The 26314-nt window shown below is 47.6% G+C and overlaps 1 protein-coding gene across 1 annotated transcript in view; it reads left to right on the forward strand.

Moving 5' to 3' along the window:
* nmnat2 (nicotinamide nucleotide adenylyltransferase 2) overlaps positions 1–26314 on the forward strand; it is a 366697-nt gene that overhangs the window by 262285 nt on the left and 78098 nt on the right. The window contains exon 4 of the mRNA XM_038793504.1: positions 16784–16862. Within this exon, the coding sequence (XP_038649432.1) occupies positions 16784–16862 (79 nt within the window). The remainder of the gene's footprint in view (positions 1–16783; positions 16863–26314) is intronic.

A 26314-nucleotide genomic window follows, 5' to 3' on the forward strand; every position in this document is an offset into this window, starting at 1 on the left:
AGAGCTGCAACTGAACACACTTCTTGCACGTGAAAGAGCCAGGGACAGTGGACGTGCCCCTGAGCTCCCACATCGCACACGAGGAGCATGACACAGGTCTGGGATCTCCTGCCATTTCTTAAACCTTAGGTAAACTTATACAACAACAATTTCAAAATAAAAATAAATAAATTAGACAATGAAAAGAATGAAAAGAAAAACTACTTACCAGTCACTTACCAGGGTTAAAAAGCACCTCTGAAAAAGCACCTCCTCACACTCTGCACCGAATTACCTCACTGCACCAAATTACCAAGTTGCAATCCCCACTCTGGATGAGTCTCACTCCGGATGTGTCTCCTGGAAAAGCGCTAGCTTTACCCACAGAATAACCTGTAGTATACGTGCCTGAGCAAGCTTGCTACCAAGCAATGCAAAAATAGGGCAAGTACTCCATTCATCATCCTGTTTAGCAAATAAAACACAACCACAACCCCATAAGAAAAGACCGGGGAACAAAAATTGATGCTTTCTTAAGGAAGTTTTCTTCCAGATGCAGAAAATATTTCTCCGATTGTCCTTAGACCACTAGGTGTTTCCTGCCTCAGAACATAAGCTGACCTGAGGTCAGATGCACACTGAGTGTCTTTTAAGAAAAGTCTACTGGTAAATTGGGAAGGCTGTGGTTGCTGATGCTGCAGTTGTGGAGGACACAGTCATCGCCAGTGACGTCCCAGACAGCTGCCAGCATTGAAGATAGCGCAGATTGAACAAAGACGGAAGAATACACAGCACAATTCTCACTCTATCCCGCTTACCACTTTGCCCCGCTCCCTTTGTTGTCCACCCTATTCACCCAAACCCTCACCATCCTGTTCACCATCCTTTTCCGAACCTTTCACTGCCCCACTCACTGTATTCCTCCTAGCCCTTCCCCTACCCTTCGCTGCCTCCCACCAGACACCTTGGCAACCTGCTCACTGCCACACTCACTGATGGGTCCAGGAGGAAGTTGGCAAGTGGGTGGTGATGAGGGGCAAGAGGAAGGTTGGGAGAGTGGGCAAACAGGTTGGTGAGAGGCCAGATAGGAGATGGTGAGTGGGAAGGGAGGGAATAGGAGGGAGGTGGTGAGTGGGAAGTGAGGGATGGGGAGAGAGGTGGTGAGTGAGGTGAGGGGTGGGAAGGGAGGTGGTGCGCCAGGGGCCCCGGTTCAATTCCCGGCTTGGGTCACTGCCTGTGCAGAGTCTGCACGTACTCCGCGTGTCTGCATGGGTTTCCTCCGGGTGCTCCGGTTTCTTCCCACAAGCCCTGAAAGACGTGCTTGTTAGGTGAATTGGGCAATCTGAATTCTCCCTGTGTGTGCCCGAACAGGCGCCGGAGTGTGGCGACTGGGGAATATTCACAGTACCATCTTTGCAGTGTTAATGTAAGCCTACTTGTGACAGTAAAATATTATTTTGCAGAGTGTTTTAAAGCAGTAAAGGGAGGTAGACATTGTGAGAGCTTCAGGGATGGGATTTGAACCTTGGAAACTGAAAGTGTGGACACCAATCATGAATGGTTAAGATCGGGGGTGCTCAAGAAGTCAGAATTAGATGAGTGATAATTTTTTTATTCTTTTCAGGGATTGTGAGCACACTATCAGCATTTGTTCCTCACCATAAATTGTCCTTGAATTGAGTGGCTTGCTAAGTAACTCCAGCGGGCAGTTAAAGGTCAACCACATTGCTGTGGGCATGAAGTCAGGATGACAGATTTCCTTCAGTAAAATATATCAGTGAACCAGATGGGTTTATATAAGTCGATAATTGTTCCACAGCCACCATTACTAAGACAAACTTTCAATTCCAGTTCATTATTAATTTGCTTTAAATTCCTCCAGCTGCTATGGTGGAATTGGAATCTGTGCTCCCTGGTGTTCTAGTCCAATGACATTACCACTGCACCACCTTCACCCCCAAATACATCATAGATATGTGGAAGGGTAAGGACATGGAGAGAATTGAAAACAAGGATGATCATTTTTTAATGATGATGTTGTTTGACTGGGAGGTGACGTTTTCTGTTTGAGAGATGCTAGGACGGAATTGTATAGGGTCTGCGTTCCCATTAGAGGCACTTGTCCCCCCCCCCCCCCCCCCCCCCCCCCCCCCCCCCCCCCCCGGTTCACGGATGCAGAGCTGGACAGGATATCCTCTTCTACAGGGTGGGCAGGAAGCTACTGCCTGCGGATGTTAATTGGGCCTGGGCAGAGGTGGCAGAGGCAATGAATGCTGTGAGCCTCACCACGCGAACTAGCTTGCAGTGGCCGAAAAATATGAATGACCTCCTTCGGTCAGCTCCGGTAAGTCACCACCTCTATGCCCCTGGCATCGATCCCTCCCCCACCACCCCAGCTTCCTCTGGAAGCCAATCAAAACCCATCTGCCTGCATCCCCCTTGCACCCCACGCTGCACCAAACCCCAACACCTGTATTGTCCTCTTTGGCCAGTTGCCTTGTATACACAAGCCGCCGCTACAGAACCCCCCGTGTAACCTGCGTCCATGCACTTCACTGTGTACTTTATTTGTCCCCCAGGAAAAGACGTCCCATAATCGCCAGGAGCAGGAGAAATCTGAAGGGGGTGAGCCGGGCTTCAGGTGACCAAGCAGAGGGTGATGCAGCTAGCCAGGGAGTTGGAAGAGAGGGCTACCTCCCAGATGGAGGTCGGAATGGAACAACCGAGTCAGCCAGGTGCAGCTGGTGGAGTCCAACCACAATCAGGTGCAGGATACTGTGCCGACAAAGCATGGTACCCAGGCTAAAACCAAAAGCTGGCACCCACAATGGAAGCCCTGGGTGAAAAAGCCACTGCCTTGGGTCAAGACATCCAAGGCTTGGGGCACACTTGCGGTCGATGGTCGAGGCTCCGGACAGCAGAGCCCAGACACAGGCAGACATGTACCGGGCCCAGATGTACATTGCTGCGGCACTCCAGAGCTTGGCTCAGTCACATTCGAGAGCATTGGCCGGGTGCTGATTGTGGGCCAGGCACAAAGGGACCTTGCACAGTCCCAGAAGGAAATGACCAAGGCGCAGAGGGATATGCCCGAGGCAGTGAGGGACATGTCTCACTCGCTGACGGACATAACCCAGTCTCAGTGCTTCATGGTTGAGGGCATCATGACCATGGCTCAGACGAGAACAGGCCTCCAGAGCTGGCAGCGCCAGCTGATGGTGGTGCCTCTGGAGCTTATTCCGACCTTACCTCCATCCCATGCGGTAGCCCAGGGGCCATTGAGAATCCTGAGGGAGGGGGAAGTGATCGGGCAGATGCCGGTGCCTCCCGCAGGGGAGCCATGCCAGCTGCCATGCCAGCCCGAACTCCATGACTGGTTTGCCCTGGCAATCCTCCTCGTCGGATGAGGCCTGCTATTTTTCCTGCTCCTCCAGAATGTCCCCCCTCTGCTGCACAGTGTTGCGCAGGACGCAGCAGATCACAATGTATGACACCCTCCTGGGGCTATATTGGAGCGCCCAACTGAAGTGGTCCAGGCATCGGATCACATCTTTAGCACACCGATGCACCGCTCAATGACGATCCTGGTTGCTGCATAGGCGTCGTTATAACAGGTCTGTGCATCGGTCTCAGACCTCCGGACAGGCATAGTGAGCCAAGACCTCAGTGGGTAACCCTTATCACCCAACAGTGAACCTCTCATCTCGAAGGGCTGGGAATCTGAGATTGCGCCAGGATGTGAGAGTCGTGAGTATTGCCTGGGTATCGGACGCATAGAATCATAGAATTTACAGTGCAGAAGGAGGCATTGCATTCGGCCCATCGAGTCGGCACCGGCCCTTTGAAGGAGCACCCTACTTAAGCCCACACTTCAAACCTATCCCTGTTACCCAGTAACCCCCCACCCTTTTTGGACACTAAGGGCAATTTATCATGGCCAATCCACCTAACCTGCACATCTTTGGACTGTGGGAGGAAACCGGAGGAAACCCACGCAGACACGGGGAAAACGTGCAGACTCCACACAAACAGTGACCCAAGCCGGGAATCGAACCTGGGACCCTGGAGTTGTGAAGCAACTGTGTTAACCACGTGCAGCTGGTAGTTGCACACCAACTGCATCTTCAGAGAGTGGACACCTTTCCTATTAATGAAGCAAGCCCTCTGATGAGCTTGTAGGTGCTCATGGGGGGAAATATGTCCCATTTATCACCCCCTGGACCTTTGGCTTGCCAGCGATGGCGACAAATCCTGCTGCCTGGGCATCTTGGTGGGCTTGGTCCAGATTGAAGTATATACAGTCCGCTGCCCGGGCAAATAGGGCATCCATCACAGCACGGATTCACTTGTACACGGTTGTCTGGGATATCCCAGACAGGCCCCCACTCGCTGCCTGGAAAGACCAGAGATAAAAAAGGTTCATGGCGACTGTCCCCTTGACAGCCACCAGGAGCAGGTGTCCTCCCCCAAACACCTGTGGTGTCAGGTGCACCACCATCTGACAAAGGTATCACACAGTCTCCCTGGATAATTGGAGCCTGGCGGCACGCGCGGTCCTCGAAGGACAGGTGCTGACGGTATAACATGGTGTGACGTGGCACCTCCTCCTCCGTCTGTTGGACGACCGGCTCTCCAGCCTCTCCGGCTGGCCCCTGCTCTTCTGGGTCAGACACCTCACGTGCAGGGTCCACCCCGAACAGGCTGTGTGCTTCCAACTTCCGTGTGCCCACAACGGCAGCTGCAGCCAGGTAGATGAAAATGAAAATGAAAATCACTTATTGTCACAAGTAGGCTTCAAATGAAGTTACTGTGAAAAGCCCCTAGTTGCCACATTCCGGCGCCTGTTCAGGGAGGCTGGTATGGGAATTGAACCGTGCTGCTGGCTTGCCTTGGTCTGCTTTAAAAGCCAGCAATTTAGCCCAGTGTGCTAAACCAGCCCCTGATAGCCCAGAGAGCAAGCTTTCATGGCTGTACTTTGAAATTTATTCACTTCAGGGGGGAAAAAAGAAGACATGTGAGTAAACTGAGTATCCTCTTGCCCATCCAAATTTAACTGACAACATGGTGACCTTGAGTTGCACTGCAGCTCTGCCCTCCACATGCTCCCTCCAAACCCACCGCACCCCTCAACCGCTACCCCCAATATGTTGCCTTACACACTGCACCCCTGTCCACAGCAGTGAGTGGCACCGGGGAGCCTCTATCTTCACCACACCTCCCTGTCAATAGGGGTACTGTTGCTCGTTCTGGTGAGTGCGCTTTACGCTCAATTGGCTCTGTTTTATTACTGAGCTCTCGAGTCGCCAGGTATCCTTATGATACCACCACGAGGTTCAAGTTCACGTTCAGATCAATGACTCAATACACCAATTAGTAAAGTTCAAATCAAAACACGTTTATTAATACACAGTTAATCGCTACTCATGCATACAATACTAAAAGACTAGGCTATTTCTACCACTAACAGGCCAATACTTATCTGGATAAGGGAACCCGCTGGGTCAGGGAACAATGGCCTCTTGCTCGATCCTGAGTCTGCAGGCTTCCAGCTGGTACGGACTAAGGGGTCAGGAGAATCTATCTCGTAGCGTGCGTTGACTGGACACTTACTTGATGGTGCAGCAGTTGGCCAGGCCTCTCCTTCTTACGGTCAAGTTCTTCGAAAGCTGCTAAGATGTTCTGCTGGGAGGGCCGGCTAAGAGAGCGTACTGACCTTGGGGGCTCTATCTTATAGTCCTCAGGGGCATACCAATCGATTGGTTTGAATTGCCCAATACTGGGGCTGTTTCCCGATCGCTGGGCGGTCCTTGGGAGCCTGTTTGCTTCTTTTGTCTTGGACTCCTGCTGCCGCCGAGGAGTCTAGCTTTACTTCGATCACCTTTGATTGTTACTATTGTGCCCGGGAATCGCTCATTAATATGCATGGCTGCTGGTTTCAGTGCTGTCTGCTTCCTTTGCAGGCAGAATACACAGGAAAAGGCTGCAAACTGCTTGTTTCTCTGGGATTGTCCAATTTTCCCTGCGTTCCTTGTGTTTCTCCATTTTAACTTGGGAAGTGGCCAACTCAGGTGGCTACAGTACCGGTGGCTGCTGCAACCCGTCTCAGCAATAGTCTCTGTAGTCCCTTTCCTGTCTCCCCAGTGCGGTCTACTGAGGGTGTCCTCATTGAGTGTACAGAGTCTTATCTCGCCAGCAGTATGGCACTTGGCTGTGTGGTGGAGAGGGTCAGCGAGTGCCACCAATCACCTCCATGCTTAGGGGCTTGTTTGTAGGCAGGTCCTCCAGATAGGGGTGAGTGAGGGAAGTGTGCGTTTGCTGGGAGCATAGCTGCAGTGTATGTGGGTCCTGGATGTGACACACAAGTTGTGACAACCTGACCGGGAGAAGGTTGGATGGGAGCAGGGGTGCAGTGAGCAGTCAGGGCTGGGAGGCAGCTGGTGGCCCTGAGGAGTGGGCTAGCTGGTAGTAGCACTGTTGAGGCCTCTACCGCGAGAGGAGCAATGGAGCGGAGAGGATGCCATGGACACAGTGCATGTGTCCTTTGGTATGAGCTCTGCTATTCCCCTGCTTCCCCTCCAGTGGGGATGTGCTTCTGATGAGGGCACTGTGGAGTGCCAGCACCTGGTCTGTCACTGATTGAGCTTGGCCACGCCCATGTTGATGATACTGCTGGGGTATGAGGGTTTCCGGAGGGGCGGCCTGGGTGGGCTCCCAAAAGACCAGAGGTTCTGTGAACATTTACAGGACAGTGAGCAGTCAGCAGAGTGAGCAGTCAGGGGTCTGTAACTTGTACCAAATGGGTGTGTTTAAAATAATTACTGCAGCAATGGCAGCCTGAGCCAGGTCACCCCGATCCTGAGGGGGACACCCTGAATCTACGGCGTTGTCAGCAAGTCACTCCCCACTACTCCCCCTGGCCCTGGCAGCCACCGCCCAGCAAGCTCTACAGTTTCTAACACTTTTTAAAACTTAGCTTAGCTTCTCTCTCCTCCTCAGCCCAGTCCCCGTTTGTAAATACCTGTAGTAAACGTGCCCGCGCGACTTCCGCCTGAGGGGGTGGAGCATCGCGCAGGTCCAGAGCATACTGAATTCAACCCGGTGATGACATGTAAATGGGTGCAGTACCGGTTTTGCATGTCGCCGCCGGTGTAGGCCGCAAACCTCGCTCTCGCCACCAGCAGTATGCCGATCGATTCGGCCCCGGGTGTGAACGTCGATTTTAGCCGGACATCTGATTCTCCGCCCGATCGTGAATTACATTTCCTGGGTCGCAGGCGGAGAATTTCACCCAGTGATAGATGAGCAAGACTTGAGGCAAGTTAGGACACAGACAGCAGGGTTTTGGATTGCCGTTAGTGTAATTATCATAGAATCATAGAATTTACAGAGCAGAAGGAGGCCATTAGGCCCAACGAATCTGCACTGGCCCTTGGAAAGAGCACCCTACCTAAGCCCACACCTTCACCCTATCCCCGTAACCCAGGAACCCCACCCCACCTTTTTGGACACTAAGAGAAATTTAGCATGGCCAATCCACCTAACTTGCACATCTTTGGACTGTGGGAGGAAACCGGAGCACCCGGAGGAAACCCACGCAGACACGGGGAGAAAGTGCAAACTCCACACAGACAGTGACCCAATCTGGTAATTGAACCTGGGACCCTGGTGCTGTGAAGCAACAGTGCTAACAACTGTGCTACCGTGTTGCCCACACTGTGCCACCGTGGTGTCCACGGTTGAGCCTATAGGTAATGAAGGTATGGATGAGGGGCAAAATCAGACATTGTTACGGAGGTACAAATAGGTGGCCCTAATGATGAAACGAACATAAAGTCGGAAGGTAACCTCCAAGTCAAATACAACACCGAGCTTGCAAACAGACTGAATTAATCTCAGACGGTTGTCAGGGAGTGGGTTGGAGCCTGGAACGGAGTTATGGAGTTTGGACCCAAAAGCAGTGGCTTCAGTCTTCTCAGTATCCAATAGGAAGAAATTTCTGTTCATCGAGTATTGGATGTTGGACAAGCAATCTGGTAATTTAATAACAATGGAGGAGTTGAGAAAGGTGGCGGTGAATAGAGCTGAGTGTCACCAGTGTACATGTGAAAACTAACGCTGTGCTTTTGGATGATGTCATTGTCATTGAGGGGACGAAGGGTAGATTCTTTACTCGAGGTGAGGTAACATTGTGGAAGCAGCAAGAGACGCCATTACAAATGATACTCGGGCTGTGATTAGGTGGAAAGAATGGAACCAGGTGAGAGCAGCCCCAACCAGCTGGAGGAGTGTGAAGAAGCTTTGGAGGAGGATGACGTGGTGAACCATGTCAAAGCTGCAAACAAGTCAAGAGGATGAGGAGGAATCGTTTACCTTTATCACAGTCACATAGGATATGGCTTTGATAGGAGGTGTTTCAGAGCTGTGGAGGGACAGGAATCAGATGAGAGTATTCATACATGGAGTCCCCAAAAAAATGGGCACAGATGTTTGAGGCAACAATATGTTCGGTGACTTTAGCGAGGAACGGGAGATTGCAGATGGGGTGGTAGTTTGCAAAGATGGTGGAGTCAAGGGTTGCTTTTTTAGCAGAGGGGCTGATGGCTGCAGATTTAAAATAAGTAGAGTGGGACACCACCTGAAAGAAGAGAATTGTTTACAATATCGGCTAATTGTGGGGACCAAGGAGGGAAATTGAGTGATCAGCGGTTTAGAAACATAAAAATATAGAAACATAGAAAATAGGAGCAGAAGGAAGCCATTCAATCCTTCAAGCCTGCTCCACCATCCATTACAATCATGGCTGATCATCCAACTCAATAACCTATATCCGCTTTCCCCCATATCCTTTGATTCGTTTGGCCCCAAGAGCTATATGTAATTCCTTCTTGAATACATACAATGATTTGGCCTCAACTGCTTTCTGTGGTAACAAATTCCACAGGCTCACCACTCTCTGAGTGAAGGAATTTCTCCTCATCTTAGTCTTAAATGGTTTACCCCATATCTATAGATGAAAATCCCTGGTTCTGGATTCCCCCACTATCGAGAACATCCTTTCTGCATCTACTCTGTCTAGTTCTGTTAAAATTTTGTAGTTGGAACAAGGTTGAGGGAGCAGGAGGTGGGTCTCATTGGCAGGACGAGTTGAGAAAGAGCATGAGGAGAGATGGAGGAGAAACTAGAGGAAGATGTGATTTGAGGCCTAGGACAGGGGTGAACCTTGGAGGAAGGCTGGTTGGTGGGCTAGTGGAAGGAAGGGACATAGCAGAGACAGCTGGTCCAAAGGATATGCTGTTTTATAATGATAATGATGTGAGACTGTGTTAACACGCAATGCGTGTTTAATGTTGGAGATGAGGCTGGAGGAGACGGACCATACACTTCACTATATCTCCATAAGCATTGCCATGGGAGGTTTGTCCATGTTTTTAAAAAATTAATCTCTTGTGTCACCAACTCAAATATCACCTATATTTATTCAAAAAATGAGATGAATCACAATTGAATAGTTAACATAGCAGCTAATGGAAGCTAGCAAACAAAGCTGAACAACAACTATTTAGCCCTAATTAGCCTAGGATGTGCTAATTTACAATACTTTCCCGAGGGAGCAGTTGATCATATTTATCTTAAAGTTAGACTTTGTGGCCTCAAACAATAGGCCATATAAATACAAATCCTCCCTAGCAACAGCCCCAAAACATCCTTTTTATGACCATCTGGAAAAGGCCACCAAGACATACACATTCCTTACCTATTACATAATAATGCATTGCGTGTTAGCACAGTCTCACATCATTATCATTATAAAACAGCATATCCTTCAACTTGCCATAAGCAATACCATATAAAATCCATTGGTATTTTGTCAGGGTAACTGGTTTAGGCTGGATCCTATTAAATATTGCTCGAGTCTGGTGAATTTTGCTTCTTTTCAATTTAAAGAACAGACTGGACCCACTGTGCCTGGAGCTGAATTGTCTTATCAATATTAGAACGGTGCTCTACTGGAGTTGATTCTTTTTGAATAGATGATGAGCTGCAGACGCTAGTCTTTTTACCTTTTTGGAAAATAAGTAATATTCTTTCATGAATGTATGCTGATTTTTTACTTTATAATGAGGTGCCTGCGCAAATTGCACCCAAGAACACTTTGATGTTATCAATTGTTTGGCTGCATCTGCTCTATTTTGCCTGAATGCAAAGGTTTCAAGGTGATTTTTAACTTGACTATTCTGAAATAATTTATTGCTTATTTTGCTGTGTATCTGAAGAGAGGGAAGATAATCTTCAAATTAACAAGGCAATTTATAGGGTGCAGACAGTTAGTGAGAATTATGAGGCCTTTGGTGATTTCCTAATTGTGTGCAGAATGATTTATGTTGAATGGATTTTTGGGTGGGAATTGAGCTTTCAGCACCTAACTTATTGAATTAGTAACTAAACAATTATTTTCCCATGTGTACGTGAAGCAGGGACTACAATACCTAATACATTGCCATTAAAAATCCCCCATTCCCAGAACAGTCCACGGTTCAATCAACAGTTTTATTTGTTAGTTGAGCTCAGCTAGGATGTTTGTGACGTGCAGCAAGGGACTCGATGCCCCAAGCTTGAGAGCATGAAGTAAGTCAACTTTCCTGCTGGTAGGGGCTGATTTAGCACAGTGGGCTAAATAGCTGGCTTTTAAAGCGGAACGAGGCAGGCCAGCAGCGCGGGTTCAATTTCCGTACCAGCCTCCCCAAACAGGCGCTGGAATGTGGCGACTAGGGGCTTTTCACAGGAACTTCATTTGAAGTCTACTTGCGACAATAAGCGATTTTCATTTTCATTTCATGCATCCCGTTGAAGTGTGTGTGAATCAGGCTCTATTGTACATCACCGCACAGTCCAGTAATGCCCTGTCTCTCACTAATAGTCATGTGAACAAACATACAGCGCACTGGAATGTACCCCAACAAGAAATAAATAACTTCATGAGAGGAGAGGATGAAAAGGATTTAGCCGTGAAAATTGGCCAAGGGTAGTGAGAATAGGGCAGCACGGTGGCGCAGTGAGTAGCACTGTAGCCTCACGACACCGAGGTCCCGGGTTCGATCCCAGCTCTGGGTCACTGTCCGTGTGGAGTTTGCACATTCTCCCCGTGTCTGCGTGGGTTTTGCCCCCACAACCCAAAGATGTGCAGGGTAGGTGGATTGGACACACTAAATTGCCCCCTAATTGGAAAAAATTAATTGGGTACTCTAAATGTTTTTTAAAAAGAGTAGTGAGAATAGTAAATAATAAATAGTAAGAAACACTTTCCCACTTAAGAGAGTAAGAAGAACTAAAAGGGCACAGATTCAAAATAATTGGCAAAAGGGGCAAAAATGGTGTGAATGTTTTCATCCATGGGTGATTGGAATCTGGAACGAACTTCCTGAGGGGGCGATAGAGGCAAGTTCGATTGAGGTGCTCAAAAGGGAATTGGATTGTTATCTGAAAAGAAAGTATCTGCAAGGTTAAGGGAATACGGCAGCAGAATGGGACTAGATAGAATACTCTTTCTATAGCTTGCATTGACTTGATGGGCCGAATGACCTCCTTCTGTACTGTTAAGATTCTGGAATTCTGTGAAGAAAACAACTCGGGCGCGATTCTCCGCAAATGCGGAGAGTCGTAAAGGCTGCCGTGAAACTGGCCGTGTTTCACAGCAGTCTCCGCGCCCCCTCCCGGGACCCGATTCTCCCCCCCGGTCGGGGCTAGCAGCGCGGCCCCGTGAAGCACGGCATCGCGGGCTTAGCGACCGTCGCTTATCCCTCACGCCAAGCGTCACGGCGGCTGACGCGCACGATGACGTCAGCCGCGCGTGTGCGGGTTGGACGGCTCCAACCAGCGCATGCGCGGATGACGTCATTGCGCATATGCGTCAAACCCGCGCATGCGCGGGCCGTCATGCCCCTCAGCCGCCCGTGGACTGATCCAGCGGGGCGGCGGAGGAACAAAGAGTGCGCGGGTATCGGACTCACTGCCCGCGATTGGTGCCCAACGATCGCAGGCCCGTGCCAATCGGTGCCATGGTTGTCCGGGACGGCACTTTGCGGCCGTTTTCACGAAGGGTGAGAGCAGATGTGTTTGCGTTCGTGAAAACGGCCATAAAGGCCTGGGAACTCAGCCCATCGGCCTGGGGAGAATCGCTGTTCACCGTAAAAAACGGCGAGCAGCAATTCGTGTCGTGGGGCGGCCGTGGGGGGGGGGAGAATAGCGGGAGGTCGGGAAAAATGTCGGGAAGGCCCTCCTGCTATTCTCCGACCCGTCGTGGGCAGCGGAGAATCGCGCCCCTCCTTTCCTGTTTTGAATTTTGATAATTGGAGAATTCAGCAGATTCACAATTTTCAATTTGGCCTCAATTGGACTTGGTTCAGAGTACTGACCAGAATTTCCACATTTACCGGCGTCTCTATTCTCATGGTGTATATATCATGGGGAAAGAGGAACTCACAATTGTCCATGATTAAAACATGTTGGACTTGATTCAGCATGTTGAGTTAAAGTCTGCTGAATGGCACGTTTGACGCTGTGTTTCTCAGTGACTGCAACGCTGAGAAACACCCAGCTATTCAATGCCACTTTGCCGTTTTCTTTGGCCTCGAGGAGATTTTCTCCACCGAGGCTGCCACAATCTCTTCCGCCCCAACTCGTTTTTGTGACCCCTCCCAAACCTTGGTGAGGCCCCCAGGAAGCCCACCTCACCCTCTACCACCTGGCAAGGCCCCCCTCTGGGTCTGACCCTGGCAATGCCAGCCTGGCACTCAGGCCCCTTGGCACTGCCAGAACCATGGCAGGGTCTCTCATAACCTGCCAATAGCACCCGTGCACCCTGGCAGTGCCAGGGTGGTTCTGCCAGGGTGGAGCTGCCAGGGTACCAGGTGGGCAGTGCCAAGGTGCCAGGGGGTGTGCCAGGGTGCCATCCTGCCCTATCGCCGACCACCGAGGTGTCTCCAATAGCCTGGGAGACTCCCCTTGTGCCATAACGCCTGGTCCACATTTGTTTTTTTTAAATAAATTTAGAGTACCCGATTATTTTTTTTCCCATTTAAGGGGCAATTCAGCATCGCCAATCCACCTAACCTCCACATCTTTGGATTGTGGGGGTGAAACAAAACCCATGCAGACATGGGGACAATGTGAAAACTCCACATGGGCAGTGACCCAGGTCTGGGATCGAATCTGGGTCCTCAGTGCCTTAGGCAACAGTGCTAGCCACTGCGCCACCATGTTGCCCCCTGGTCCAGATTTGTGTGGCCCAGTACTTAACGGAGCTCTGGCAAGGTCTTTCAGATCCGGATCACCCTCTATGAGGGCGAGATCCAGATTGCGACTTCTCGCGAGGTTCGGTTGAATCTCACGATACGTTTCAAGCTTCGTAATTCTCATGAGAGGCCTCTCGCCAGATTCAATGGCCTCGTTCCGACACCAAGTCGGGCGTGACAAGGCCGTGAATCACATCCATTTCTTCAGTATTTTGTGTTTTTATACTCTTGGAATCATCGGCTGTTCCACCTGATTTTCTTTTGATATTTCTTACATTTTACTTCCATTTTCAGCAGAGGTGATAGAGTCGGGCAGGCATGAAAAAGAACTGCGGATAAATTGATGTCAGGACTCTGGATTCCTCATTCAGTAACACAAACACTATGCTACCTATTCCCATGTTTCCAAGGGTTAGGTTGGAGCATTAGGTGGACTCTCATTTCTAAGAGACAAGGTTATGGTTTCAACTCCAACAACAAAATTAAGTCCAGACTAACTACAAGATTATGAGTGGCATGGATAGAGTGGACAGTCAGATGCTCTTTCCTAGGGTAGGAGAGTCAAGTACTAGGGGACACAGGACTAGGAGCAGTGATCCTACACCACACAGGGGGCCAGCACGGCACTGGAGCGCTTCACGCAGCTTCAGCTGCTGATTCAAGCTCCAGCACGGCCGGTGCGGGTCCGCAAATGAGCACCACGGCTGGCGCCAGTTCGCACATGTGCTCCATGGCCGGCACGAGTTTGCCAAAGGTGCCGGCGCGTGGGTTGCCTTCTTCGTGCCAGCTCCTGGGCAACATGGCGGAGTCCTACAGGGGCCCCGGCGCGGAGGAACATAGGCCCCCACCCCCCGGGATAAGCCCTCCCGCCGATCGGTAGGCCCCGATCGCGTGCCTGGCCACCGTGGAGACACCCCCCGGAGTCAGATCCCCCTCCCCCACACCAGGACAGCCCCCGCAGCATGAACGCCGAGGTCCCGCCAGTAGGACCACACACGAACAGTGCCGGCGGGACTTGGCCGAACCTGGTGGGCATTCAGCATGTCAAGCGCGGAGAATTGCCGGGGGGCCGCGATGAGCGACCCCTGACCGGCGCCACGGCAACTGCGCCGGCACCTTTGGCGGCAATTCTCCAACCCGATCGCGTGATTCGCAACCCCCCCCGGCACGGGGTCGGAGAATCCCGTCCATGGGATGCGCTGCCTGGGGAGGTGGTGGGACCAGGTACGATAGTGGCATTTAAAAAAAGACAAATAGACAAATATATGAATAGGGTGGGAATGGAAAGATACGGACTCTGTAAGTGCAGACGGTTTAGGTTTAGACAGGTACCATGGTCGGCTTGGAGGGCTGAAGGGCCTGTTCCTGTGCTGTTTTGTTCTTTGTTCTTTGACTCTTTGTGAGGGAGTGCGACATTGGCAGGGTGTCATATTTATAACATGTCAAATGGAAGTTCCATCTAAATTTTCAAGTTAATGTACATGACCCCATGACATGTTTCACACAAGAGCAGAGAATTCTCCTGGGATCCTGGACAATATTCATTCCTTAATCAACAAGGTCCCCTTATGGGACCTTGGGATGCTAAAATTAGCTGGAGAACTCTACGATCAAACAATGGTGGCTCGACTTTTAAAAAATTCATTGTTGTGAAGATTTTTGGGCTATCCTGAGGGTAGGAAAGGCACAATGTAAATACAATCTTTCAGTTGGACCAGCTGTCCTTTTCCAACATTAAACATTGTGATGTTCTTTACCTTCTTCTAAACCAATGTCATTTGTTCATATTGTTTCTTAAACTGGTTTCAATTTAGACCATTTCTTTAATTTTTTTGCAGATTCTTTTTATTGCCGTGGCCAACATGTCAACATTAATTTCTACACTACTCCACCTCTTTAGTTGACGGTTGCAGCTTTTTGCAGCAGAATTATTGCCTGCGAGACCATAATGCCACACTGTGCCAGTGGCACACTGGGATGAATTTTCCCCTGGCCCCCCTCTAAATGAGGAAGTATGTGGAAACTGGAGTAAAATTGGAAAAGACTGTGTCGAGTCACCCACCCAATGCATGCCTGCCTCTCAGCAATCTTGCGAGGTGTAGGGTAAGCAAGGCAGAGGCTACCTGCCACACGATGTTAGATGGTCAACTAGGCCCATTATTGGGCCAATTATGAGAGAGATGCCACCACCATGGGATCTATGCGACGGTGGCCAGGTTCCCAGCTGAGACCAGAGTGTACCAGTAACACAGTAAGAAGGATTCACCTGAGGAAGGAGCAGTGCTTCGAAAGCTAGTGTTTGAAACAAACCTGTCGGACTTTAACCTGGTGTTGTAAAACTTCTTACTGTGCTCACCCCAGTCCAACGCCAGCATCTCCACATCATGGCTACCAGTAACACGGCATCACGCCTCCTCTCACTTGCTGGGATGTGATGGGCAGAACATTGCCACTTGACAGTAGTCTGACATCTGGGACTATGAGGGGCTTACAACTTTTTACAATCCTGCAGAGAGCACCACCATTTTAAAGTATGCTTGTGTTCTCTTGCCTGCTTCAGCAGCCTTTCACCTCTCTTATTTTCAGATAATCAGTCGAGCTTGTAACATGGCTCATTTACGCTTACTACAAATAAAATTCATTCATATGCAGCAACCTGTTCTCTGCAAACAAAATGAATATATTTGCACCATTTTTGATGACCTAGGAGCTTGGAGAGCCTATAATAATTCCCCATTTCTTTCCCCATGGCAATGCCTCAGTGAATCAGAGTCAAGTTACCAACCAATCTGAGCCCTTTTCCCCTGCAGTATAATTGTTGTGATCATTTGAAATTTGGCATTCTTGTGTTTGTCCTAATGAGTGCAAGATCTAAAAGTTTTGGCAACATGTTTCTCTTTTCAGTAACATTGAAATTCTGCACTGCCACTAGATTATTCAAAATTCTATTGATCTATTTATGCCGTTATCTACCTATATTCTAATTTGCAAGATTTATATATTTAAACCCTTGGGTTTTTCTCTTTAGCTATGCCCTAGTCTTCCATACTCACATTCCTTAAATTTTCTCCCAAAATGTATCACCTCACACTTATCCAAAATAAATTCCTTTGCTACAGACTCCTCTTGAGTTTTGTTACAGTCTTTCCTGCTATTTCTCCTATCTCCTACTTCTGTGTCATCGGTAAAGGTCAAGCTTGAATCCCTTATATCTATGTCCAAATTGTTTATATATAGCAACAGGAAAAAGACAGGACTATGCCATTTTTATATGTTAGTTTAAGAAGTAGCACCTTCCCACTCTGTTGGTGTTTAATTCAGCATGTAATTGGTACTATTTCTATACTATCCTTAGGAAAGGAGAAGTTTTGGTGATTAAATTCTGGTAATTGCAATGAACTGTTACATCACCCACATGCAGACATGCATTCAAAGTTTAAGTTTCTCTGGTTCGAATTTATTATAAATAGTTATTACTGTAATCACTGAAGCAATTTCTAATGTATCCACAGGGTGGATCCATGGGAGTGTTATCAGGATACTTGGCAAACAACCTGCAGTGTGCTGGAACACCACAGGGACCTGATGAAGGTAAGGAGACGGCAAGATTCAGCTAGCTAAGTTTAATTAGAAGTTAAAGGGGCTGCTGACATCTTCCTTCTGTTGGGATTCACAGTCTGTGGTCTGGATAACTGCCACGGCGACTGGAAAAGAGACAAAAACTGAAATTCCAGGGAAAATGAATATATTTCTCATTTAGTCATTGATGGGCTTGTTCTGTTATGTACTCTGGGATAACACAGGCTGCAACTCGATGCAGCTTTGACCAAAAGATACTCCAGACTTTGAATTAAGTTCAATGTGATTTATTGAACCATTAGCACAGTTCTCTATGGGTTCGACTCTCCTGCTAATCTTGCTACAGTAACTCAGTCTAACTAACCAGTCTGCTCTAAGCCACGTGGTGGGTGTGATGCTTCTGATCTTCCCCTGTCCTAGTCTCTAAGTGTCACCTGTGGAAAGAGACAGAGCATGTGTGCCCTGTCCTTATATATGGGTTGTGTAATGCCCCCTTGTGGTACTGTCACCTCTGGGTGTCTTGACTGCCCATTGGTCATGTCCTATTTTATGTGTTCATTAGCTGTATGTCTGCATGTCATGACGTCTCTGGTGCTCCCTCTAGAGTTTACTTAGTCGTAGTCTATTTACATCAACCCCTTGTGTATTTACAGTGATACATATCACCACAGGTCCAATTAAAATTAAAGGCAGAAATGGGGGGGTAAGTATTGGAAATATATAGTAACTTCAGAAACTGGAAATGGCTGTAAAAGCCTTGGAGTGGAGCTAATTGATTGTCATAACGCTTCATCTGGAACGGTTTGTACAATATGGTGGGGCAGTAGGTGGTTCCAATTCACTGTTTTACATTGCAAGTTGGATTCAGAGCTCCTGTGTCAACATTCCTAAACAGTACATACGGTTACTCAGAAACCATAATTGTGGCTCTAAGGTTCAAACAGTAGGCCTTCCATCTGACACCAGAGTGGATGGGAATAGTGAAGAAGGAAGGGACGGATTTGATGAAAATGGGGATTCATCCTGTTTCTCAGCGTGTAATTTTTACATTATGGACTTTCCTCTCAGTTGTAAAGAGAACAGTGGTCTTGGAGTTTGAAAATGAAATCCAGTACAGGAACAAAGATATTACAAATTTTAAATCTATATTTTCAAAATGTGGATGCCAAAAGCTATTTCAGATGGCTGTAGCATATCATGTGATCTGGCAGTATTCAGCTCCAGACAGAGCTGAAACTCAAACAAATACTAATTACAAATGGGCAAACACAGCCATTGTGACGTTCACCCATCACTTTGTTAATAATGGGTTATCAACAGAAAGGACTATAAACATCAGCTGACTTATCTTTCTGTTTCACCATGGACCATAGGGACATCAAAACTTAATGCATGTTAGATGAATATGAAATGGATCTCATCGACCTTCATTGCATTGTGCATTTTAAAAGATTCCATGCTACTATTTGGAGAAGAGCAGGGAACATTCCTGGTGTCCTGTCCAACATTTTCCCTTAATAAAACACCAGCAAAGGCAAATTACCTGGTGATTTTTCTCAATGCTGTTTGTACAATCTTGCTGAATGTCAGGGGTGGGAAAACTTTTCCGTGCAAGGGCCACATTCAGAAATTCACAATTTTAAAGGGCCGCATAGTATATTAAGTAAAATAATTACTTCACCCGGTTATGATTCTGGGCACCTCATATAGAACATAGAACAGTACAGCACAGAACAGGCCCTTCGGCCCTCGATGTTGTGCCGAGCAATGATCACCCTACTCAAGTCAACGTATCCACCCTATACCAGTAAGTAACCCAACAGCGCCCCCCCCCCCCCCCCCCCCCCCCCCCATTAACCTTTTTTAAAAAAAAATTTTTTAATGACTTGGTGGGCCGCATAAAGACCTTTGGGCTGTAGTTTTCCCACCCCTGCTGTATGTGTTCCTCTGAATTACAGTTCCCATAAATGCAAAGTGCTTTGTTGGCTTTGGAATACATTGGAACATACTGAGGTTATGAAATGCATCATGTAACTGCAAATTATTCCATATTTATACTCACTGGACCATCAGGCACGATCCTTTAATTAGATATTGAAATTCATAACCATGGATCAATAGCGTTTGTTCCTTCATCAGTTTGCTTGCAAATTATGTGAACATCTGGATCCCTATTAGGTTGGAATCAAATCTAAATACAATGAATACTAAATGGCCACTGTCCTGATGAGAACTGCTTGGCAGAATCAAGAGATGGATGAGGGGAGCCGTGCAAAAGCATCACGTGGAAATGTTTGAGGAGATTTATAAAAACCTTTGTTTGCGCATAAATGTGAAAGTCTCTGTCCAATGCAAAGATAATCCCTCAGCCAGTCTCATCAGTAATGAGGATTCTGATTACTGCAATCCCAAGTGTACAGCGCAGTGAGTGACAACACTTCCAGGTCATTAGAACTTTCTGAATCACAAGTGTAGGGCAGCCCCCATGCCACTAAAGAATAATCTGATTGCACAATTGAAAGTTTCTCATTAATTAATATGGCTGAGCGGGATATCGAAAGGCTGCTCTGGTCATCTGATTTCTGCCAGTGATGGTTCCACAGGTGCCAGCAGCAATGTGTTTGTTGGCATACTCCAGTAGCTTTCCATCTTGTGTAAGCAGTTTTGGAGGTGGGAAGGGAGGACGGGGACAGGGGAGGGGGGGAGAGGTTCGGGTGGGGTGGGGTGCATGCCTTTACCTCGCTGTACTGTGCAGATTTCGCACCAATGCCATATGAAGAGGCATCACAGGTCAATATCAGTGCTTTAGATAGGTTGAAGTGAACTAACAGGTTTGAGGAATGCAACTATCTGTTGAAAGCTTTCTCCTGGGGAACCTTCCAAGACAACAATGGTGTTTCTTTAGCAAAATGTGCAAGGGGCCAATACCATTAATAAGTTTGGTGAAAAAACGTCCATAGTGCTTTACCAACCCCAAAAGTGATTTGAGTTCAGTTTGAGTTTGTGGGAGCAGGCGTCTCCTTTATTATCTTGACCTTGTCTTTCGCGGGGTGTAATCCTTGTGCGTCTACACAGTGCCCAGGTAGATCACCTCAGTGGCTTGTAAGGTGCACTGCTCTTTCTTGAGGTGAACTCCAGCCTCCTAAAATCTCTTTGACACCTCTTCTAAGTTTGCTAGATGCTTAGCCTCTGTCGATCCAGTTATAAGGACATCATCAAGGTATACTACAACTCAAGGTAGCCCCTGTAGCAGGCTCTCCATTGACCTTTGGAATATTACACATGCCGAAGACATGCCAAAAGGCAGATGCATGTAATGAAATAGGCCTTTGTTTGTGTTTGTCGTGACATACCCCTGGGAAGCATTATCTAATTCGAGTTGCTTGTATGCATGTTTCATATCCAGTTTTGTGTAAGATTGGTCTCCTGCCAGCTTTGCATACAGGTCTTCAATTCTCGGGATTGGCTATTTATCCAGCGTGGCAACCTAATTAACTGTTAGCTCACAATCCTGCAAATGTCCGGTTTCAATACGGGGACTGTAGGTGCTGACCATTCCAAGAACTGAACTGGCTGGATGATGCCTAGTTCTTCCAACCTGTTTAACTCAGTATTCACTTTCTCTCGGTACCGGTTGTGCCCTAAAGAATCGGGGAGTCGCCTCTGGATCCACATAAATCTTAGCATGTAGCCCTCTGAAGTCGCCTAATTCATCACAGAAGATGCTCTCGTATTTTCTAAACAGTTGGGCCGTCCCCTTCCCACACTTGGAAAATCTCAGCCCAATGCAACTTAGTTTCTTTATGGCAATCGCGGCCTTTGCCTGTCACTATTATTATTGGGAGCTGGGTAGACTGCAGTCCATACCCTACAGATACCATTGTGGTGCCTTTGATTTTTATTGTTTCTCTCGTATAAGTCTTCAACTTGGCAGAAGTGCTCTTCAAGTTCAATGGTTGGACTCTCTCTCTTAGGTACTGAAATATATGCTCGCCCATCACAGTGACTGGTGCCCCTGTATCCACTTCCATCTTAAGAGGCTTTTCATTTACCCGGAGCCAACTAGTGTCTGTCTTGCTTGTTTTTAGATTAAAACGAGAGTGAATACCAGAATCACTGATGCTTGGCTCTTCCACATTGTGTACTTGTAACATTTTGGTTGATTGATCACTCGGCAATCTTGACTGAGCTCTGCACTGCTTTATCTTTTGTGACAACAAAAACATTCAGCCTCCTTAAACCAAACTGATTCAGGAATGCGGTTACCTCCACAAAGATAATATTTCACTTTACGTATTACTCACTGATTGCCTCTTCTATACCTATTGTTTTGTTGGTAGCAGAAATTGTTTCCTGCTTTACGGCTGCTTCAGCATTTTAGTGCCATGGTTGGCTCCAGGTTCCTGTTCTAACTGGTGGACGGCACCATTTTGTGCACTCTGCAGTTCTTGTGCACCTTTTTCAGCTGTTTCAAAGGCCAGTACTATCTCCATACACAAACATCAGTACAACCTCCAGTACTGTCCAGTACTATCTCCATACACAAACATCAGTACAACCTCCAGTACTCATTCTCCCCGTGTCTGTGTGGGTCTCACCCCCACAACCCAAAGATGTGCAGGGTAGGTGGATTGGCCACACTAAATTGCCCCTTAATTAGGAAAAAGAAAATAATTGGGTAACTCAAAACTTATTTTTAAAAATCTCCAGTACTATCCAGTACCACTCTGGTACTACTCCAGTACAAATCAGTACTATCTCCATACACAAACATCAGTGCAATCTCCAGTACTGTCCAGTACTATCTCCACACACAAACATCAGTGCAATCTCCAGTACTGTCCAGTACTATCTCCACACACAAACATCAGTGCAATCTCCAGTACTGTCCAGTACTATCTCCACACACAAACATCAGTACTATCTCCAGTACTGTCCAGTACTATCTCCACACACAAACATCAGTACTATCTCCAGTACTGTCCAGTACTATCTCCACACACAAACATCAGTACTATCTCCAGTACTATCTCCACACACAAACATCAGTGCAATCTCCAGTACTGTCCAGTACTATCTCCACACACAAACATCAGTACAATATCCAGTACTGTCCAGTACTATCTCCACACACAAACATCAGTGCAATCTCCAGTACTGTCCAGTACTATCTCCACACACAAACATCAGTACAATATCCAGTACTGTCCAGTACTATCTCCACACACAAACATCAGTACTATCTCCAGTACTGTCCAGTACTATCTCCACACACAAACATCAGTACAATATCCAGTACTGTCCAGTACTACTTCGGTACTATCTCCATACACAAACATGAATACAACCTCCAGTACTCTCCAGTACTATTCCAGTACAAAGTCTGTACTATCTCCATACATATATATCAGTACTACCTCCAGTACTTACCAGTACTATCCAGTACAACTTCAGTACCACCTCCATACACAAACATCAAGGGCGCCTACCGATCCATTCACCGACCGCACTTCGGAAAATCAGACCTCAAGACAGTGCTCCTTCTCCAGGCATACAAGCAGAAACTTAAGAGGGATAATCCTATTATGAAAGTTGTGCAATGCTAAGGGCAGCACGGTAGCACAGTGGTTAGCGCAGTTGCTACACGGCTCCAGGGTCCCAGGTTCGATTCCCGGTTTAGGTCACTGTCTGTGCGGAGTCTGCACGTTCGCCACGTGTCTGCGTGGGTTTCCTCCGTGTGCTCCGGTTTCCTCCCACATTCCAAAGATGTGTGGATTAGGTGGATTGGGTATGCTAAATTGTCCTTAGTGTCCAAACAAAAAGGTTAGGTGGGGTTACGGGGACCCTCCAGTGAGGGTGGAGGCTTGGGATTAACTGAGGTGCTCTTTCCAAGGTGCAGACGCGATGGGCTGAACGGCCTCCTTGTGCACTCCAATGCTGGTTTGAGGCAGCAGAAGAACTCCTATGTGACTGCTTGGAGTCAGTGGACTGGTCCATATTCAAGAACTAAGCGGCTAACCGAAACGAGTATGCCACCAGCGTCACAGACTTCATCAGCAAGTCTGTAGAAGATTGCGTGCCAAAGAAGGTAGTGCATACGTTCCCCAACTGGAAACCATGGTTTAATCAAGAGATTCGCTCCCTACTGAAGGCCAGGTCTGAGGCGTTCAAGACAGGCAGCCCTGACCTATACAAGAAATCTAGGTCCGATCTCTACAAAACCATTAAGGATGCTAATACCAGACTAAGCTAGAGTCACAGACTAACGAAATGGACTCTTGTCAGTTGTGGAAAGATTTAAACAACACACCAGGCTACAAAGCAAAGCCAAGTAAAGCTTTGCAGCGCACCCCTCCCCGATGAACTCAATGCATTCTATGCTCGTTTCAAGCAGGAAACCAACAAACTGATGTAAACTGCCCCAGCAGCCTCGGACACACCCATACCTACCGTCACAGTTCCAAAGTCAGATTGACCTTCTTGAAAGTGAACCCTCAGAAAGCATCGGGTCCGAGTCCCTGGTCGTGCACTCGGATCCTGCATAGACCAACTGATGAGTGTGTTCATGGACATCTTCAACCACTCCCTACTCCGTTCCAAGGTTCCTAGCTGCTTCAAGAAGACCATCATGCCGGTGCCAAAGAAGAACCAGGCAAAGTGCCTCAACGACTATCGTCCTGTGGCCTTAATATCTATCATTATGAAGTGCTCCGAGAGCTTGGTCATGAGACACATCAACTTCAAACTTTCAGAATACCTTGATCCACTGCAATTCGCGCACTGCCACAACTGGTCCACAGCAGACGCTATCTCCCTGGCCCTACACTCAACCCTGGAGCATCTCGACAACAAGGACTCCTATGTCAAACTCCTATTAATTGACTACAGCTCCAGCTTCAACACCATAATCCCAGCCAAGCTTATATCAAAACCCCAAAACTGAGGAGTTGGCTCCTCCCTCTGTAACTGGATCCTTGACTTCCTGACCCATAGACCACAATCAGCAACACCTCCCCTTCAATATTTCTCAATACCGGGGCCCCACAAGTCTACGTACTTAGCCCCCTACCATACTCCCTATACACGCACGACTGTGTGGCAAAATTTAGCTCCAACTCCATCTACACGTTTGCTGATGACAGGATCGTAGTGGGTCAGATCTCAAACAATGATGAGTCAGAGTACAGGAGGGAGATAGAGAACCTAGTGGCACAGTGTGATGACACCAATCTCTCCCTCAATGTCAGCAAAACATAGGAGCTGGAAGCGAAGTATAGTACACACCCCTGTCTGCATCAATGGTGCTGAGGTGGATATGGTTGACAGCTTCAAATTCCTAGATGTGCACATCACCAGCAATCTGCCGTGGTCCACCTGCATTGACACTGCGACCAAGAAAGAAGAACAGTGCCTATACGTCCTCAGGAAACTAAGGAAATTCAGCATGTCCACATTGACTCGTACCAACTTTTACGGATGCACCATAGAAAGCATCCTATCTGGCTGCATCACACCCTGGTATGGCAACTACTCGGCCCAAGACCGTAAGAAACTACAGAGAGTTGTAAACACCGCTAGGACCATCACGCGAACCCACCTCCCATCCATTGACTCTGTCAACACCACTCGGTCACTGCCTTGGGAAAGCAGGCAGCCTAATTAAAGACCCTTACCACCCGGGTTATTCTCTCTTCCAACCTCTTCCATTGGGCAGGAGATACAAACGTCTGAGAACACATACCAACAGATTAAAAAACAGCTTCTTCCCCGCTGTTGCCAGACTCCTGAAGGACCCTCTTATGGACTGAACTGATCTCTCCACACATCTTCTCTACTAAGTAGTATACACTCTGTATGCTTCACCCAAGGTCTGTGTCTATATATTTACATATCTGTCGCATGTTCCATGTTTTTTCATGTATGGAACAATCTGTCTGGACTGTACGCAGAACAATACTTTTCACTGTACCTCGGTACATGTGATTAAAAACACAAACCCAAATCGATTGGTCATTTAAAATTTATGTCAACCTCTGCAAGCAACCTGCTTTGAATAGAATCGTTGTTCACACCACAGACTAACCTATCCCATAACATGTTGTTTAGGGTGGCTCCAAAATCACAATACTCCAATAATTTCTTCAGTTTAGCAATGTAAGTTGCTATTGATTCGACTGGAGCTATCACCCTCGAATTAAATTTGAAACTTTGGAGTATGACTAATGGTTGAGGTTGCAATTGAGCTTTCACTAAATCCACAAGCTCACAAAATAATTTGAGGTTGGGTGTGTTTGGTGCTGTAAGAACATAGAACAGTACAGCACAGAACAGGCCCTTCGGCCCTCGATGTTGTGCCGAACAATGATCACCCTACTTAAACCCACGTAACCCGTATACCCATAACCCAACAATCCCCCCATTAACCTTACACTACGGGAAATTTAGCATGGCCAATCCACCTAACCCGCACATCTTTGGACTGTGGGAGGAAACCGGAGCACCCGGAGGAAACCCACGCACACACGGGGAGGATGTGCAGACTCCACACAGACAGTGACCCAGCCGGGAATCGAACCTGGGACCCTGGAGCTGTGAAGCATTGATGCTAACTACCATGCTACCGTGAGGCCCCTATCGTGGGACTGCAAATAAGATTACGGGTCTGAGTTCCACAAACACTTAAGAGAATTCTGGGGTAGCACGTGGCACAAGGTTAACACTGGGACTGCGGTGCTGAGGACCTGGGTTTGAATCCCGGCCCTGGGTCACTGTCCATGTGGAGTTTGCACATTCTCTCCATGTCTGAACCCAAAGATGTACTGGTTAGGTGGATTGGCCATGCTACATTGCCCCTTAATTGAGAAAAAGAATAATTGAGTGCTCTAAATTTATTTTTAAAAACACTTCCGAGAGTTGCATGGCGTTTCACCTCCTCCACTATTTTGTTTGCTTGAAAATAATACCCAAGGCGCTCGACGATTTGTGTCAAGTCCCCCATGGAGGAGTAAAATGGGCCTATTCACCCAAAGAGAGGTATTATGGTGAGTATGTTATTCTCAGACTGCGATTAAAACAGGATACTCACAGGTGTCAGACCCGAAGCAGTGTCAGGATAATTTATCCTCATCGCCAGATGGAAAGATGCACTTTCACAGTTTTCCTTAGTGAACACAAAAGGGGTTTATTAATAAGACTTGTACAGCAGCCTCGTGGCTGCAACCAGCTCCCAAAGTACCTCTTTGCCAAAAAGCCTCTTTCATCACAGGGGGACTCCTTATTCTGACTTCCAGTTGGTCACACTAGGTCACACCAGGTTACCTGCTATGTTGCCTTATAAGGATAACCACCACACTGCTACAAGCAGAATTTTCAATTTCAGAAGGAGCATAAATTGGGAAATATCAGATCAGTTGTCAATTATCTCTCCAATATCACATGTTAACACAAGTTCATCCATTTAACTC

This window comes from Scyliorhinus canicula, chromosome 4, assembly GCF_902713615.1.
Source record: "Scyliorhinus canicula chromosome 4, sScyCan1.1, whole genome shotgun sequence".
In the NCBI taxonomy this organism is placed as follows: domain Eukaryota; kingdom Metazoa; phylum Chordata; class Chondrichthyes; order Carcharhiniformes; family Scyliorhinidae; genus Scyliorhinus; species Scyliorhinus canicula.